We start from the raw sequence: 17,147 nt of genomic DNA, 5'->3' as shown, positions 1-17,147 counted from the left end.
AGGGTATGTATTGGAGGAATATTCCATGGTGAGAGTAGGGCTTACAGATCGGTCACTTTCCATAGCAGCCATTTGCCTTTTCTTTCTTTCTCTGCCTTCCATAACTCAGCTGTCTTTCCTCTGATCTCCCTAAAGAGATCCTCACTGAAATTTTCCAACCAACCCTGGCTCGTATCCTGCTGCTATCTGATGTGTTGGACTATTTGCTATTCTGATACTCTTTATTCTATACCAGATAGAGATATGGAACATGATCTGGGAGCCTTAAGATCCCGAGCTTGGAGAACACAGACCATGGAAAGCTGGGTGACCGGTTCTTGCTGAAAGATCCCTTTCACACACCCACACACACTGTGAGACAGAGAACAGGGAGGGTCCTAGGGGGCCTGTGTTCATTTCATGGGAAATGGTTTCATTAGTACAACTTGGAAAGAGTATTTCTCATACCTGTATTTCAGAATTTCAGAGTGATCTGGGATCCAGGGTTCCTTAATAGCATCACATTCTTTGAGTGTTTTTGAAACTTTGAAACTTTCTCAAGCTGGATAGTTTATAGACAGAGTCCTTCTAGTATCCAACAAATCCTTGTAGAAAAACTATAAATCCTAATAGAAGTGCTGTAGCCTTATGACTCAGGAAAGGCAAGTGTGAAAGAAGTTCTCAACCTGGAAAAAAATGAAATATCTTTATTATTACACCAATGCATTAAAAGAATACACGTGTGACTTACAGAATGAGTTATTTCCACCTGGACTGTCTCCAGTCTGTAACCTCATAGAAAAGTAGATATCTCGTCAGGTGTTTGCAATCTAACTTATAACTTCATTTCATTTAGAATTACTCAGTATATTTGTCTACATGGAGGTATACCTTGTTTTTCTCTAAGATATGATTGTAAGCAGCCAAGGGCATTACACAGATGAGTCAGCTGAGGAATAATGGATAAATTTACTGTGCAGGAGCTTGCTGTGGCACAGGGGTAAAGAATCCACCTGCTAGTGCAGGAGACCCAAGAGTCGCGTGTTTGATCCCTGGGTTAGGAAGATCCCCCTGGAGTAGGAAATGGCAGCCCACTCCAGTACACTTGCCTGGAAAGTTTCATGGACAGAGGAGCCTGGCTGGCTACAGTCCCTGTGGTCAGAGAGTCGGGCATGGCTGAACATGCACACACAAATTATTACACACAGAACTTCAGTGCTGCTTTCCTTAATGTTCTGAGGTTATATAGAACATAGAGATTCAATACGTATTGATTATTACTACAGAGTGCACTAGTAGGAGATGTGTGGTTTGAAATCAGATTTTGTTTTGTTTTAATGACTACGACTGTGGAGGAAAAAAATAAACTTCTAGTTCCCAGGGTATCGTTATGTGACTAATATTTCAACATTAGCAGTATTGGCATTTGATTGTAATAATTTTTATCTCTATTTTCCAGCTGTTGTATTAGGACTAAAGTTTAATTTGAAAAATAAAAGCTTAGTAAAATAGAAATATTGGGTTGGTAATGTAGGAGTTTAGTTTCTGGGACATACTAGTCTGGATGTTTACTCCATATCTGTTTCTATAAGTGGTTGATTTTCTTGTAATGCACTCCATCCTGGTCCCTTCTTAGATTTGTTTTAAAACCCATGGAGGGGTTCCCCTGGCAGTCCAGTAGTCAAGACTTTGGCTTCCAATGCAAGGAGTGTGGATTCAATTCCTAGTCGATCCCACATGCATTGAGGCCAAAAAACCAAAATGTAAAACAGGAGCAATATCGTAACAAATTCAATAAGGACTTTTAAAAGGGACCACATTAAAAATAAAACCCTTGGATATGTTTTGGGAAGTATGAGATACCTGCATATACATCATTTTTACAACTTACATTATCTGTATTAAAATCCAAAAGGTAATGATCACCTGCACAATAGTACAATAGTGTATTCTTAAAATTATATGTATCTGTTGTTTTAGTCCAGTTCAGTTCAGTTCAGTCGCTCAGCTGTGTCTGACTCTTTGCGACCCCATGAATCGCAGCACGCCAGGCCTCCCTGTCCATCACCAACTCCTGGAGTCTACCCAAGCCTAGTCTTGTGTTTTAGTTAGTAGAGGAAAATATAATCCCCTAATTCAGAGTGCCTGATGAACTATGGACAGAGGTTCATGACATTGTACAGGAGACAGGGATCAAGACCATCATTGCCGGAGTCCCGCTCCAGCTGGTCCAAGGGTCCCCAAGGGATGAACGGCATTGGCGAAAGGAAAAGAAAGGAGACAGAGAGTTTTTGATGGCCCAAGGACCATTGGTCCAAGGACAAAATCTTTATTGCTTTTAGTTTCTACTTATATAGCACATGTTCTTCTATGTAATGATTCTTACAATATTTTTCCATTCAGATCAACATCCCCTGATTCTAAGATGTGTTAAAAGTTTTTTCCTAGTCCTTTGTCACATTTTGGTTACATGTTTACCCCGATACCTATTTTTATTTTACTAGAACATAGTCTATGAATCATATCATTCCATCTACTTTTTCTGTACAGCCTGCTACTATAGCGAATACAGCGTCTTGCTTCAGTGAATAAGTACTATAGCAGTGTCTAAGGGCAAAAGTTTCGCATAGTACAGCCATTGTCAGCGGTGGCTTGTTTACCATCTACCCACATACCACAAAACTATTTCTGGCAGGGGCAAGTCTTTTGCAGTTTACCTAGAAACTATCTACAATACAATTTATGTATTTCTTTTCCATTTATGCTTAGATTCTGAGGGAAAAAGGCAATTGGCTTAGTTTCTGTAATTTTCCCTGATACATGACCCAAGTTTTCCAGTCATCAATAACAATCTCCTCATGAGGCCAGGTCACAGTAGGCTTAGGGCTTGTTTTCCAAATGATCTGGCCTTATTCCCTGGCTGAAAGTTAGGGACCCACCAGTCAGGGGCCTCAGTAGGTGTAATCATTTTTGGAATGTTTCTCTGGGGCAAGGGATCATTTTTCTTTTTCCTGGACTCTCATGACCTCATCATGGAAGCTCCTACAACTCCAGTCATCAAAGAATGAAACAGAGTTAGCCACAACAAAAGCATAGAAACAGGAAGGAGTGAAGGTTCCGATCCAGGAGAGAAACCACTTTGCAGTTTCTTCTTGAGTGGTGTCGTGACTTTGTTATCTGGCAGTAGTTCCAGAACGGCTCCCAACACATCACCAAGGAAAAGAAATGCAAAAAAGCAAAAAGGCTGTCTGAGGAGGCCTTAAAAATAGCTGTGAAAAGAAGAGAAGCGAGAAGCAAAGGAGAAAAGGAAAGATATTCCCATCTGAATGCAGAGTTCCAAAGAATAGCAAGGAGAAATAAGAAAGCCTTCCTCAGTGATCAATGCAAAGAAATACAGGAAAACAACAGAATGGGAAAAACTAGAGATCTCTTCAAGAAAATTAGATACCAAGGGAATATTATGTGAAGATGGGCTTGATAAAGGACAGAAATGGTATGGAACTAACAGAAGCAGAAGATATTAAGAAGAGGTTGCAAGAATACACAGAAGAACTGTACAAAAAAGATCTTCACGACCCAGATAATCACGGTGATGTGATCACTCACCTAGAGCCAGACATCCTGGAATGCACAGTCAAGTGGGCCTTAGAAAGCATCACTACGAACAAAGCTAGTGGAGGTGATGGAATTCCAGTTGAGTTATTTCAAATCCTGAAAGATGATGCTGTGAAAGTGCTACAGTCAATATGCCAGCAAATCTGGAAAACTTAGCAGTGGCCACAGGACTGGAAAAGGTCAGTTTTCATTCCAATCTCAAAGAAAGGCAATGCCAAAGAATGCTCGAACTACCACACAATTGCACTCATCTCACACGCCAGTAAAGTAATGCTCAAAATTCTCCAAGCCAGGCTTCAGCAATACATGAACCGTGAACTTCCAGATGTTCAAGCTGGTTTTGGAAAAGGCAGAGGAACCAGAGATCAAATTGCCAACATTCTCTGGATCATCAAAAAAGCAAGAGAGTTCCAGACAAACATCTATTTCTGCTTTATTGACTATGCCAAAGCCTTTGACTGTGTGGATCACAATAAACTGTGCAAAATCCTGAAAGAGATGGGAGTACCAGACCACCTGACCTGCCTCTTGAGACACCTATATGCAGGTCAGGAAGCAACAGTTAGAACTGGACGTAGAACAACAGACTGGTTCCAAGTAGGAAAAGGAGTACATCAAGGTTGTATATTGTCACCCTGCTTATTTAACTTATATGCAGATTACATCATGAGAAACGCTGGGCTGGAAGAAACACAAGCTGGAATCAAGATTCCTGGGAGAAATATCAATAACCTCAGATATCCAGATGACACCACCCTTATGGCAGAAAGTGAAGAAGAACTAAAGAGGCTCTTGATGAAAGTGAATGATGAGAGTGAAAAAGTTGTCTTAAAACTCAACATTCAGAAAACTAAGATCATGACATCTGGTCCCATCACTTCATGGCAAATACATGGGGAAACAGTGGAAACAGTGTCAGACTTTATTTTTTGGGGGGCTCCAAAATCACTGCTGATGGTGGTTGCAGCCATGAAATTAAAAGACACTTATTCCTTGGAAGGAAAGTTATGACCAACCTAGATAGCATATTAACAAGCAGAGACATTACTTTGCCAACAAAGGTCCGTCTAGTCAAGGCTATGGTTTTTCCAGTAGTAATGTATGGATGTGAGAGTTGGATGGTGAAGAAAGCTGAGCACCGAAGAATTGATGTTTTTGAGCTGTGGTGTTGGAGAAGACTCTTGAGAGTCCCTTGGACTGCAAGGAGATCCAACAAGTCTATCCTAAAGGAGATCAGTCCTGGGTGTTCGTTGGAAAGACTGATGTTGTAGTTGAAACTCCAATACTTTGGCCACCTAATGCGAAGAGTTGACTCATTGGAAAGACCCTAATGCTGGGAAGGATTGGGGGCAGGAGGAGAAGGGGACGACAGAGGATGAGATGGCTGGATGGCATCCCTGACTCGATGGACATGGGTTTAGGTAGACTCCGGGAGTTGGTGATGGTCAGGGAGGCCTGGCGTGCTGTGATTCATGGGGTCACAAAAAGTCAGACACGACTGAACGAGTGAACTGAACTGAACTGAATTCCTTTTTGTTTCCATAAAGTTGGCGTTTGCATTTTATCTAAAAGAGGATAGAGCTCTTTATAGTCTGGAAATGTTACATCATGTCAAAGATAGTAGAAAAGAATCCCAGAGCCATATACATATATATATATATATGTATGTATATGTGTGTGTGTGTGTGTGTGCGCATTTAAAGTATTTGCCTCTGCTGAGAAAATAAAGCAATATGAAGAGGGAATCTACCTAAAAGTTTGTGTAATAGGAGGAAAATATTATATAAAAAATACATAATATGTACAAAAAATAGCCTAATTTCAAATATTTCATCAGGAGGAAACAAAAAAATTTTTTTTTCACAAATCAGAGCTCTAATAGCAAGAAACCCTCTCATTTACCTGGTTTTAATATCCCTGCACAGAACCAGAAGACTGGAGCTTTAAGGAGTCATCCTATGGGCGACTGGCCATTTGGTTGTCATAAAAAGCCTTTATTTAGCGCTCTCCACAAATAAGCACACAGCAGGATAAAGGACACTAGTTAGAATGACTGGGGGGTAGGTAAACAGAAGGAAGGGCTTGGAGCAGAGTGTCATCTGGCTGAGAGCTTATTTCCTGAATCCTGTGGATCTGGTTAAAACCCAGCAGAGATGCCAATATGTTTCTGCTCAGTAAATGCTACCAGGCTCCAGGCCACCAGGCCACTGAGGCTCACGTGCGGTGTCCTGTCCAGGCAGTGCCTATGATGACCTGAGTCAGGCATGCAGAGCGACTTTCTCCTGCTCCCATCAGCATCCCTGGGCTCCGTCTTCTGCTGCTCCTGACCTCCAGGTCGCTCAGTGGCCTGAGCGGAGGTCCAGAGGAGACACCGTGTGCGGCGCTTGGATTAGATCTTGAACTTGTTTCTAAGCCAGGCTGATAACCCCTCGGCTGGATTTCTGCGAGAAGCTGCGGTCATGTGTGCCCCCAGGACACCTGTGTCTTCAGAAGGGTGGGACGATATGAGGGCTGTAGACCCCGAAGAGGGGAGCATGGAAGCCTGGAGAGCAGGTGCTGGTAAGCCCGACCAGAGTCTGGGGCTCGGGGATCCCGCTTTACTGTTTTCTCTAGTTGGACGCAAGTTTGTATTTATCGTTCGTGCTGTTTATCTACCTCCCATGCAAATATTAACAGGGTGTATCAGGTAGAATATGATTTTGTTCCATTTTCTCAATAGAGCAGTTTCCAGCTTTCAGCCTGATCGTCCGTCTTTCTCTTTGAAAAGACATGATGAGACTTATAAGATAGTTCTTAAGGTTATAGGGTGATTAATCACATTTGTGATTTTATTTTCTTGAGTAATAACTAAGTCAAGAAAGAGATAAATATTAGAATGTCAGTGTTTTCTGAAAATAAGAGAAAACAATAGCTAGTTGTTTAATTGTGCATGAGTTTTGTTTGTAGTCCATGTTTTCCATGCTTTGCTATCGTGTGCTCAAAGAATGAGAAAGGCTTGAAAAGTTGGAGTCATTATTGGTAGGGAATCAGTCCCCAAATAGGAATTTTTAATTAATTTTATCGGAATATAGTTGGTTTACACTGCTGTGTTAGTTTATGCTATACAGAAAAGTGAATCAGCCATATGTATACATATATCCCCTCTTTTTTGGGTTCCTTCCTATTTAGGTCTCCACTGAGGACTGAGTAGACTTCTCTGTGCTATACAGTAGGTTCTCATCAGTTATCCGCTCTGTACATATTATCAGTAGTGTATATATATCAATACCGATCTCCCAGTTGGTGTCTGTATGTTTGTTTTCTATGTCTGTATCTCTATTTCTTCTTTGCAGAAAAGATCATAGGTGTGGAATATAGAAAAATGCTGTAGATGATCTTACTCCCAAATGGGAACTTTGTGTCACTTTATCCAAATAATGGATCCTGAATGCTTGTGAAAGAGCTGAAGCTTTCCACAAACACAAGCCATGACACTGACCACGAAACCAGCGGCCAATGGTGTATTTGAAGCAAGCTCAGTATCCCAGTTGGTGTTAGGTCTTATGTGTCCTCTCCTAAGAGACAGAGGATGAGATGGCTGCATGGTATCACCGTTGCAACAGACATGAACTTGGGCAAAACTCAGGGAGATGGTGAGGGACAGGGAAGCCTGGCATGCTACAGTCCATGGAGTCGCAAATAGTCAGACATGACTAGGCGACTGAACAGCAATGACAAAGAGAAATTAGCTGGTCTTTGGGGTGACTGTGGTCCACAGCGGAGTAGGAGGTTGTGAGACACATAGCCCCAGAGAGGGATGCACATGGCTCAGATAGAGTGGTACAAATATTTTCAGTAAGCAAATATTGTTAATATAAATTTCTGAATTGACAGATTAAAATAGGATTTTTTCTCCTATTTACATGTGGACAGTGGCCTCCATGAAAGACATTTTTCACCTTACCATGCGTGGGATATCAGAGTAAATGGTACCCGGACACAAGAGAAAGGGTTTTTTAAAATAAGGTCAACCTTAACCACTCTTAAACTCGATTTTCTATTTGGGTTCTGTAATTAGGGAAGCTGTGTGTACCACTTCAGAGACTTTACTTGGTTTATCAAGCATCTTTGGTTAGAAATAGCAATTTGTTTCCATGTAGGGAACTCAAGATAATTACACCAAATTAACATAGGTTTCTAAGATGGAATGAGGGATAGGTATTAGATGCTGCTGCTGCTGCTGCTACGTCGTTCAGTCGTGTCCGACTCTGTGCGACCTCATAGACGGCAGCCCACCAGGCTCCCCCGTCCCTGGGATTCTCCAGGCAAGAGTACTGGAGTGGGGTGCCATTGCCTTCTCCGGGTATTAGATGAGTAGCATTCAAATGATGTTATCATTTGAAACAATCCCATTCCAGGTGCTAAATGGGAAAAAAAGAAAAAGAAGAAGAGCAATACAGAAAAGAAATATGTAAAGGTCAGGCACGATGATAGTCATAGAAAAATATTAGTACAGAAAAATATTTCCAGATCCATAGGCTTTTTTTTTTGGCTGTGCCCTCAGGCATGTAGGATCTTGGTTCCTGGACCAGGGGTGGAGTCCATGCCCCCTGCATACGAAGCATAGAGTCTTAACCACTGGACCAGCAGGGAAGTCCCAATACCCACAGCCTCTTTTATTTCCCCACTGTCAGACTCCATGGTGCCACACTCAGCTGGGGGCGAGGGCATTGGTTACTGAGGGTGTGACTGTCCCTCCCCTGGTTCTCACCGGTGTACCTGTGGGGCCAGCACCTCCATCTCTAGGCCCGAATGCTTGTGTGTCTTTATGACGGAGCCAGTGTTGCCCCATAGACTGGTCTGGAGAATATACACTGGCTTCAGACGTTGGACATAGAGGTAGACGAATGTCAGCCCTCCTGCCTCACCAGTTTCCACACCAGATCCCTAGCACTTTGACAAACCCTGAGAGGACTTCAAGGTGATCTACGAAAAGAATCTCTGCAGCTTCTGTATACCGGGGTCATGAAAACCTGTTCCTCCTCGTTGCTGCTGCTGCTGCTAAGTCGCTTTAGTCGTGTCCGACTCTGTGAGACCCCATAGATGGCAGCCCACCATGCTCCCCCGCCCCTGGGATTCTCCAGGCAAGAATACTGGAGTAGGTTGCCATTTCCTTCTCCAATGCACGAAAGTGAAAAGTGAAAGTAAAGTCGTTCAGTCGTGTCCGACTCTTCGAGACCCCATGGACTGCAGCCTACCAGGCTCCTCCGTCCATGGGATTGTCCAGGCAAGAGTACTGGAGTGGGGTGCCATTGCCTTTTCTGTGCCTCCTCGTTAGATGAGGCCAAGCACCAGTCCCAGCTCTGCTAGTTGTGAACCATGTGTCCCAGGGCAAGTTCGCTGGCTTCTTGAGCCTCATCTATGGTATGGGGTAAGTAATATCGACTTTGCCATGCGCCTGTGAAAGACACATGAATTAAAAACAATGCACGTGCTCATTTAGCAAAGTATTTGGCACAAGTTCACTCAGCTAATGTGTATTTCCCTTTCTCTTTTCAACTAGCAACCATGTGGCTAATTTTATATTCAAGCCAATTTATTAAAGCATATTTGGAAGTTTGGGGTAAAGAAAAAAATAAGCGTTCTAGTTAGAGACCAGAAATGTGCTTTTTGGTTTGTTTGTTTTAGGAAAATGTTCATATTAGTCAGTTTGTCTCAAGCTGGTATTTTGCGCTTGCCTTGGTGATGATGAGATGATCCATAGTTCAGTATAAATTTTTCCTTTGCTGATAATTATTTTTGACCAGTATCTATAATTTAAGCACAGTGCATTTAGTTTAGATAAATGAAACCTGGGTCTTAATTCTGCCATTATGTCATTTGATCATTTCATTTTCTAAAACAAACTAGAAGCAGTCTGCCCCAATTTTTCAATGATTTTCCCTTAGATTAGATTAGAGGAGTTCGTTGTTTCTGGAAACTGAATGATAGACCACAATAAACATGACTTTGGAGGAGTGACATCATTTGAAAGCATTTCAGAGTTTTGTTGTGATCGTTGCTGTTCTGTCATACATGGTCCGGGGGGATCAAGAAGTGCAGGAAATCTGGTGAGAGGAGGGTGATTCCATCTCAGGGGGGAAAGTCTAGTGGGCCATAAAGTGTGATCCCACAGTCGTCAGAGGCTTGCATCTTTAAAAATATTGAAGCTGAGCGCCCACCCCATCTCCCGAGCTCTCAGATACACCAATTTTGGTTGTCCTTTTGCCCCCTGGAGATGAGCCCGGTGAGCGCCAGGCTGGGCATCCGCCCAGCACAGCTGGAGGAAGCTCTGTGTCCTGTTCCTGGTCATGAGCTCCTGGCTGACGCCTCCTCCTGCCGGTCGTCCCTGGGCTGAGTAAAGTCCCAAGTAGGGAGACTGCAGAGGAAGTGATGGGGTTTACAGAGCTTGGCAGGACCACAGCCTAAGATTGAGGATGGGATCAGATCATCTCAGGTGAGTGTTCTGGGGTCTACCGGCCAGCCGGGGTCTGCTTGTCATTGTCATCTTTGCCCATCCATGACTGTCTCTCCGAAATGTCACAAGAGGGATGAGAGGAGGGGCTTTTCAAGCCTCCGCCTGGGACTTCTCTCCAATGCTGGCTTTAAGGGACCGCAGCATTTCAGGTCTCTGCCTACAGGAAGGTAGCATCTTCTGGTTCAGGAAACGGTTAATTACAGACTTGCCAGGGCTTCAGTGTTTGCTACAGTGGGGGTTCTCTATAGCATAGCACAGAGCACTTTGGATCGGTGATGCGGTAATCAGTGAGAATCCGTACACTGCGGAGATCTGTTTTGACGACAGCAGCACTTCTGGCCTTGTTCAGTGTCACCACTGTATAACCTTGGACACTGCAGGATTTTTTTGTTGTTGTTGACTTAGAAGGCAAGGACCACAGGGGATGTTATTCGGCATTTCTTTTGGTAGATTTCTGAGTGTGTGGTGGATTTGCTGCCATCGCTAGCTGGAGTTCAGTGATCTGATGCCAGCAGCCTCTCTTTAACCCCTCCAGTGCTGCTGTTATGTTAGCTGTGTTTCTGCAGCTTCTGCTCCTTCGTACATTGCACTCAGGAACAGGTAAACCAAGCTCTAATATTAATCTTATGCATAAATGTAAAATTAATGGGATATTTGTTTCATTATCTGAAACAGTAAGATATGACTCAGGAAACTCAAACAGGGGCTCTCTATCAACCTAGAGGGGCGGGATGGGGAGGGAGATGGGAGGGAGGTCCAAAAGGGAGGAGATATGTGTATACCTATGGCTGACTCATGTTGAGGCTTGACAGAAAACAACAAAATTCTGTAAAGCAATTATCCTCCAATTAAAAAATAAATAAAACACTTTATCTAGAGTCTATCAGTAGAGAATAAGGAATTTGACCAGGGAAATTGCACAGATATGTTATTAGCATCATTTTGGAATGCAGTGGTAATCATCTAGTTATATTGTATGAGGTTATTTTCATGTTTCACGCTTCAAGTGAATATCTGAAGTGTGCATTTAGTTGTCTACGATTTAGTTTTTAACTCTCGACTTGATGTATGTATGATATACAATTAATTCAGAAAGTTTGCATTTTCCTTTTCTTACTGACCCAAGACAACTGTTTTCCCTGTTTACTGAATTTTACTGAAATCAGAAGGCCTCATACCTTAATCTTAAAAATACAAAGGAGTAAGTTTGTATATAGATCGCTATTTTGAAGCATTTAAACAAAGGTTGCTGAGGCTGGGTTTCCTGTGACTGATGGCCTTGATTGTAGAGCGTGTTATGGAAATGCCCGAGTTTCTGTGTGACGTTAAGCTGTGGTATGAAGGAAAACCTGCTAGGATATGAGGGCTGGGGAGCCAAGACAGAAAGAGGGGGAAGGCCAGGCAGTGCTTTGGGTCTGAGATTTGGGTGTGTGTCCTCAGATGATGGAGCAGGCCCTGGCCCCCATTTCTATATGCCAGTGTGGTGAAGACGCTGCTGCTCATCTCAGTAGGGGTAGCATCCCAGTGCTCAGGTGCTCAGAAGTGTCTGATGGTGACGTCTGTGCAGAAAAAGACCCTACTGAGAAGTTTTTAAAGGTATACAGTCTGCTGAATAAAGGGGGGCCATGGAGCTCTTTGAGTCCTCCCTTCACAGCATTTTAGCAACTGAGGCTTTTCTGAAAGGGAGCTTACAGCTCTTTTAAACTGATAAATCTCTCAGCTCCACTGCAAGTCTTTTGCCAGCAGACCTTGAGGAGTTCGCTGTGTCCTGAGTGCACGTGCTGGGAAAGACTGCACCCAGGAAGGGCGCGAGTCACAGGGTCCTGCTGCAGCGGTGCGAGGCTGATGCAGACTGAGAGTTCTCTGGATGCCTGCCAGGGCTGCAGGCGCGCCTCCCTCCCAGGCAGAGCGCGTGTTCAGAGGGCAGCTGAGGGCAGCTTCCGTCTTCTCTTCTTAGTAGAGGTCTTTCAAGAGGTTCGCCTTTTGCCGAGGGCAAACGTCGGATCTGACAACCAGAGGCGACCAGAAGAGCAGCTTCCAGCCACCCTCACCCGCCCCTTGATGAAGTGTAAATCAGTTGCTGCTTGTCCAGTGCTAGCTCCCATCCATGAGTCTAGACACAGTTAATGTTGCTTCAGGGAGGATAGAAGGATTTGGTTGTAAACTGAGTCACGTGCTGGCAGGGTAGCTGATCATCCTTGACGAATGAAGATAGTGAATCTTGTGTGAATAGTGATGATAGTGAATCATCATCCCTGGGTCTTGGCAACAGACCCATCTGCAGGGGGAAGGACAGTCCTCCCTCACTTGCAGGAGTGGCTGATGAAGGATGAACTCCCCTCTCTCCAGCTCTGGGGAGCCTGTCTTGTGTGAGACATGCATGGAGGGAAGCAGCTTTGTTAGGAAAGTGATTCTTCCTTGGGCGGAAGGGGGTCCCCTCAGGTTCTTCCAACTTTCTCACTTTACGTGGTTCTGTTAGTCATTGCCTGTGGTTGGAAAGCTCTTCAGGAGAAGGCGATGTGCTCGTTTTCAAGGACTACCTAGGGATGTTCCTGAGGAGAGCACTGTCAGAGGTTTGGAGAAAGGCATTTGCGAAAGAAAGACAAAAATCTGAGTGAACATCAAGTATATATTCTTCCCTGTGCCTCTCCAGGTGATCCACAGACACTTTTAACAAATGAAATAAATGATTTCTGTTCTCAATTTTCCAAGGGCAGAGAGATTAGGAAGAATTATGTCAAGTTGCAACATAGGGGAATCAATGGAAGAATTAGTAATTTTAATAATATCAGTAATTAGGGAGACTGCTACAGTATTTATTACCTGGCCTGTAAATTGCAGGCTAGTGAAATGAGTTTAGGTCCCGGACAGCCTGCTTCAGGCAGCCGACCTTTAGTCATTAAAGTAGGGAACTGTTGTGACCATATAATGAGTTGGTCAATTTGTTACAGAAGTGCAAGGAAGAATTTTGGATGCCCACTTAATTTAGATCGGTTGTTTCAGAGAAGGTTTTATATGAGTTGTGTAAGTTTCAAAGATTTGAGAGATAAATGCTGACAAACTCTAAACATTGAACACATTTTAAAGCTGACTTCAGTAAAAGAGGGCATATTGATAGTAATAGAAGGTAGGTTCTATCAAATAAGTTTTCAACAGTGTAACATCTGTCGTGTATTTTAGACTTACTAATAGTTTCTGACAGTTCTTATTTTCTTTTTTTTCTTTCTAGGGAATGCTCAGCCCTTGAAACTTGTTCTTAACTTTTAAGTGGGTCCAAATTGTAACTATTTTATTCACTTTGAAGTTTTACTTTTATTTCAAGATTATAATTTCTAATAACATTTAAATTATATAAAGTTTATTATTTATTCTGTATTTTCCTGTTTAGCAAATGTCCTTGAAATGAAGGTATTCATCAGGGAGCTCAGAGAGGAATAGCACATCTGTATATAGTATTTCTCTTGCCTATCGATACTAAAGGCTCTAGAAAATGTGCTTTATTAGAGTCTTGAGAGCACACGATGTGCTTTCTGATGAGAATTTCTTTGCTCTCTATATGTAACCACAAAGCTCATTTTCCCCAAGTGTGGTTTTTGGATTTCTCGAATGGCTAGCTTAAATGGGGGTCTTAATGAAAACCTCTCACTGAGGCTGGGGCCCCGTGGGAGAGGACCTTGCGGTGAGGCACCTGGGCAATAGGGCAGGCCCCGGGCTGAGGCACCTTCATCCAGACTCGTTACTCCTTTGCTGTTGATTTGGATAAAGATCAGGGACCCTTTAGAGAAATGGAGGAAGCAAGGAGCACTTACACACACAGAATTGTACGTGCAGTCTCAGGGAGTATATTGATCCCCTGAGTCTAAGCAGAGACCATGTCAAAAGGCTTAGCTCACATATCTCAGGTTATAATGCTGTGCTGTTCTTAGGACTCTTTGCGACCCCATGGGCTCTAGCCTGCCAGGCTTCTCTGTCCATGAGATTCTCCAGGCAAGAATATACTGGAGTGGGTTGCCATGCCCTCCTCCAGGATTGTCCCAACCCAGGGGTTGAACGCAGGTCTTCTGCATTGCAGGCAGATTCTTTACTGTCTGAGCCGTCAGGGAAGCATGAGGTTATAAACCTTGCCCTAAAGGTCCCGGAAACAAGGGACTTGACATTCAGTGGGAGAGAAGGTCTGCAAACTTGAAGGTAACCTGTTTCTGTTCTGAAGTTAGTAGATAAAACCAAGCTCCTCCGTAGGGGAACAGAGGAGGCTCCTGCCCCTGGGTGCTAACTGGGGTAATCAGAGACCTTGGCCTGTTGGACCCCAGACCCCCCACCCCCACCCCCCAGCCCCAACCTGGGAAGACCCCTGCTTCAGGATTTGTTGTTGTTGTTGTGGTTCAGTTGCTAAGTTGTGCCAAACTGTGTGCGACCCCGTGGACTGCAGCACGCCAGGCTTCCCTGCCCTCCAGTATCTCGGAGTTTGCTCAGCTTCATGTCCATTGAGTCAGTGGTGCCATCCAACCATCTCAGAATGCTCTTGCTTAAAAAAACAAAAACAAACAAAAAAACTCCAAAACTTAATTTCCATTTGATGTTTTCGTGAGTTATGTTATTGCAGGTGATAGTGAAAAAAATCCATCCCAAGCTGAATTCTGTGAACAAGAATAAATGATTAGATACCTTGATATAAATAAATGGATTAGGAATGACTGAAAACTCAAATATAACAAGCCTACCAGCATGCCAGCCTTATTTCCCCGAACCTGGAGGTCTGGCCACGGCTTGTTTCTGTTCAGAAGAGCTTGACAGAGACCAGCTTTTTCCTGACAGTAGGTCTCTTTGACCAAATGCTGTGATACCCTGACTTAGAGGCCAGTGTTGTTCTAGGTGGGACACATAGTTTTAGAAATCTCTGTGCAAGATGGGCCTTAGGCTATTAGATTTGGCTGTAGTCAGAGCTATTCAGTGAAGGCATGAAAGTGATAGAACGATTGAGCACAAAATAAAAGCCTCCCAAAACCCCGGTTCATTCTGAAAGACCCCTAGAGGTTGGTGGAATACCCATGTTTTGTCCTGAGAAGGATCCCTCTTTGGAGTGTTTGCTTGAAATTGTCTCTGCTGTGTTTGTGGCATAGAACACACTGTCTTTGGTCTCTTCCAGCCCTGGCTGCTTTTACAGAGGTCAGTGGCAGTGGGTGCATTTCTGTGCCTTGAAGTAACCCCACACCTGGTTGTTAGGACTAGAATGTGATACAGTGACAGTTACACCGAGCAAAGATGGTAGCAGATTCAAAGATGAGTGTAATTTTTTGTTGTCAAAACTGTTAGTGCCTCACTTTAGAAAACAAGCAGAACTGTTGAAATTCTGGGTAAAAAGTGAAATTATAAAGGCTAGCAAGATGTTGACTTTCAATGTTTTGACCCCTTTCACAGAAGAAAAGGCAAACTAGCCAAGCAAGAATAATATAGAGTTTCTCAATTGAAAAATAAATATTTAGTCATTAGAATGCAGTTGCAACAATTATCTTACTCCAAGTAAAAATATATTTGAAATATGAATAATAAGCTGCTTATACCTAAAAGTGTATGCTACACTTAGAGTCTTGCCAGGTAGAAAGAAAATGAGCTTGAACTTAAGAGATGTTACTGACTCATTTTAAAATGGAGATGAGCCTTTAATTTGATTTAATATGGATATAAAATAAAAATCTGTATATTTGGGGAAGTTTTAAGGCAAGCTCTTATTTTTTAATAACATTGGAACCATTAGTATTACAATCAGTATAATAATTAGGAATTTCTCATAGGTTATATCCACTTCTCCAGCTCATTCTTGCTGTGATCATTAAGATATCGTAACGAAATTTAAGTTTCTTTATATAAAATCAAGTGCAGTATAATGCAGAGAAGGCAGTGGCAACCAGCTCCAGTACTCTTGCCTGGAAAATCCCATGGACGGAGGAGCCTGGTAGGCTGCGGCCCTTGGGGTCACGAAGAGTCAGACACGACTGCGTGACTTCACTTTCACTTTTCACTTTCATGCATTGGAGAAGGCAATGGCAACCCACTCCAGTGTTCTTGCCTGGAGAATCCCAGGAGCCTGGAGGGCTGCCGTCTATGGTGTCACACAGAGTCGGACACGAATGAAGCGGCTTAGCAGCAGCAGCAGCAGTATAATGATCTTATGTAGTTAAATCATTGGAGTTATTTGAGCAATCTTAAAAGTGCTCATATTTATTGGGAGAAATTACATAAAGGTTTTTTATGGATTTATAAAGTATGATTTAGAAATTACATGTAAAAATTATTATTTTTAACATTGAAATGACATTCAATTTAATCATTTTATGAAGGAGTTAAAGGGTAATTTCAAATTTTAGATTTAATGTCACTGAAAATTTTACATAACAGTGCTCACATTATTCAGTTTCAATTTTTTCACCAAATATCTGTTTATTTTGTAATTTGATTCTGTTGCATAATCAGTCTTCTAGAAAAGGAAATCAGTCCCCAAGAAAAAGACGTGCAAAAAGGCAAAATGGTTGTTTCACAAGGCCTTATAAATGGCTGAGAAGAGAAGTTAAAGGCAAGGGAGAAAAGGAAAGATGTGAATGCCAAGTTCCAAAGAATAGCAAGGAGAGGTAAGAAAGCCTTCCTCGGTGATCAATGCAAAGAGGTAGAGGAAAACAATAGGGTGGGAAAGACTGGAGATCCCTTCAGGAAAACTAGAGATACCAAGGGAACATTTCATGCAAAGATGGGTTTGATAAAGGACGGAAATGGTAGGGACCTAACAGAAGCAGAAGATATTAAGAAGAGGTGGCAAAAATACACAAAACTATACAAAAAAGACCTTCATGACCCAGATAATCACGATGGTGTGATCACTCACCTAGAGCCAAACATCCTGGGATGTGCAGTCAAGTGGGCCTTAGGAAATATCACTGTGAACAAAACTAGTGGAGGTAATGGAATTTCAGTTGAGCTATTTCAGATTCTAAAAGTTGATGGTGTGAAAGTGCTGCACTCAACACTCCAGCAAAGCTGGAAACTCAGCAGTGGCCACAGGACT

The 17,147-nt window shown here is 42.8% G+C and overlaps 1 protein-coding gene across 40 annotated transcripts in view; it reads left to right on the top strand.

The window, feature by feature from the left end:
- RIMS1 (regulating synaptic membrane exocytosis 1) overlaps positions 1–17,147 on the top strand; it is a 599,905-nt gene that overhangs the window by 377,841 nt on the left and 204,917 nt on the right. For 39 of the 40 annotated variants that reach the window (XM_081526204.1, XM_081526188.1, XM_081526186.1 and 36 more), the window contains exon 1: positions 6,054–6,153. The exons of the other annotated variant lie outside the window; for it this stretch is intronic. In XM_081526204.1, coding sequence (XP_081382330.1) covers positions 6,054–6,153 — 100 coding nt within the window. Of the gene's footprint in view, positions 1–6,053; positions 6,154–17,147 lie in introns of those variants that run through there. 40 annotated transcript variants of the gene reach the window in all.

The sequence above is a fragment of the Giraffa tippelskirchi genome, chromosome 9 (assembly GCF_054371585.1).
Source record: "Giraffa tippelskirchi isolate mGirTip1 chromosome 9, T2T-mGirTip1v1.2.pri, whole genome shotgun sequence".
NCBI classification, from domain to species: Eukaryota; Metazoa; Chordata; class Mammalia; order Artiodactyla; family Giraffidae; genus Giraffa; species Giraffa tippelskirchi.
Note: the sequence above shows the minus strand (reverse complement) of the source record. Positions and strands in the feature narration are given on the sequence as shown.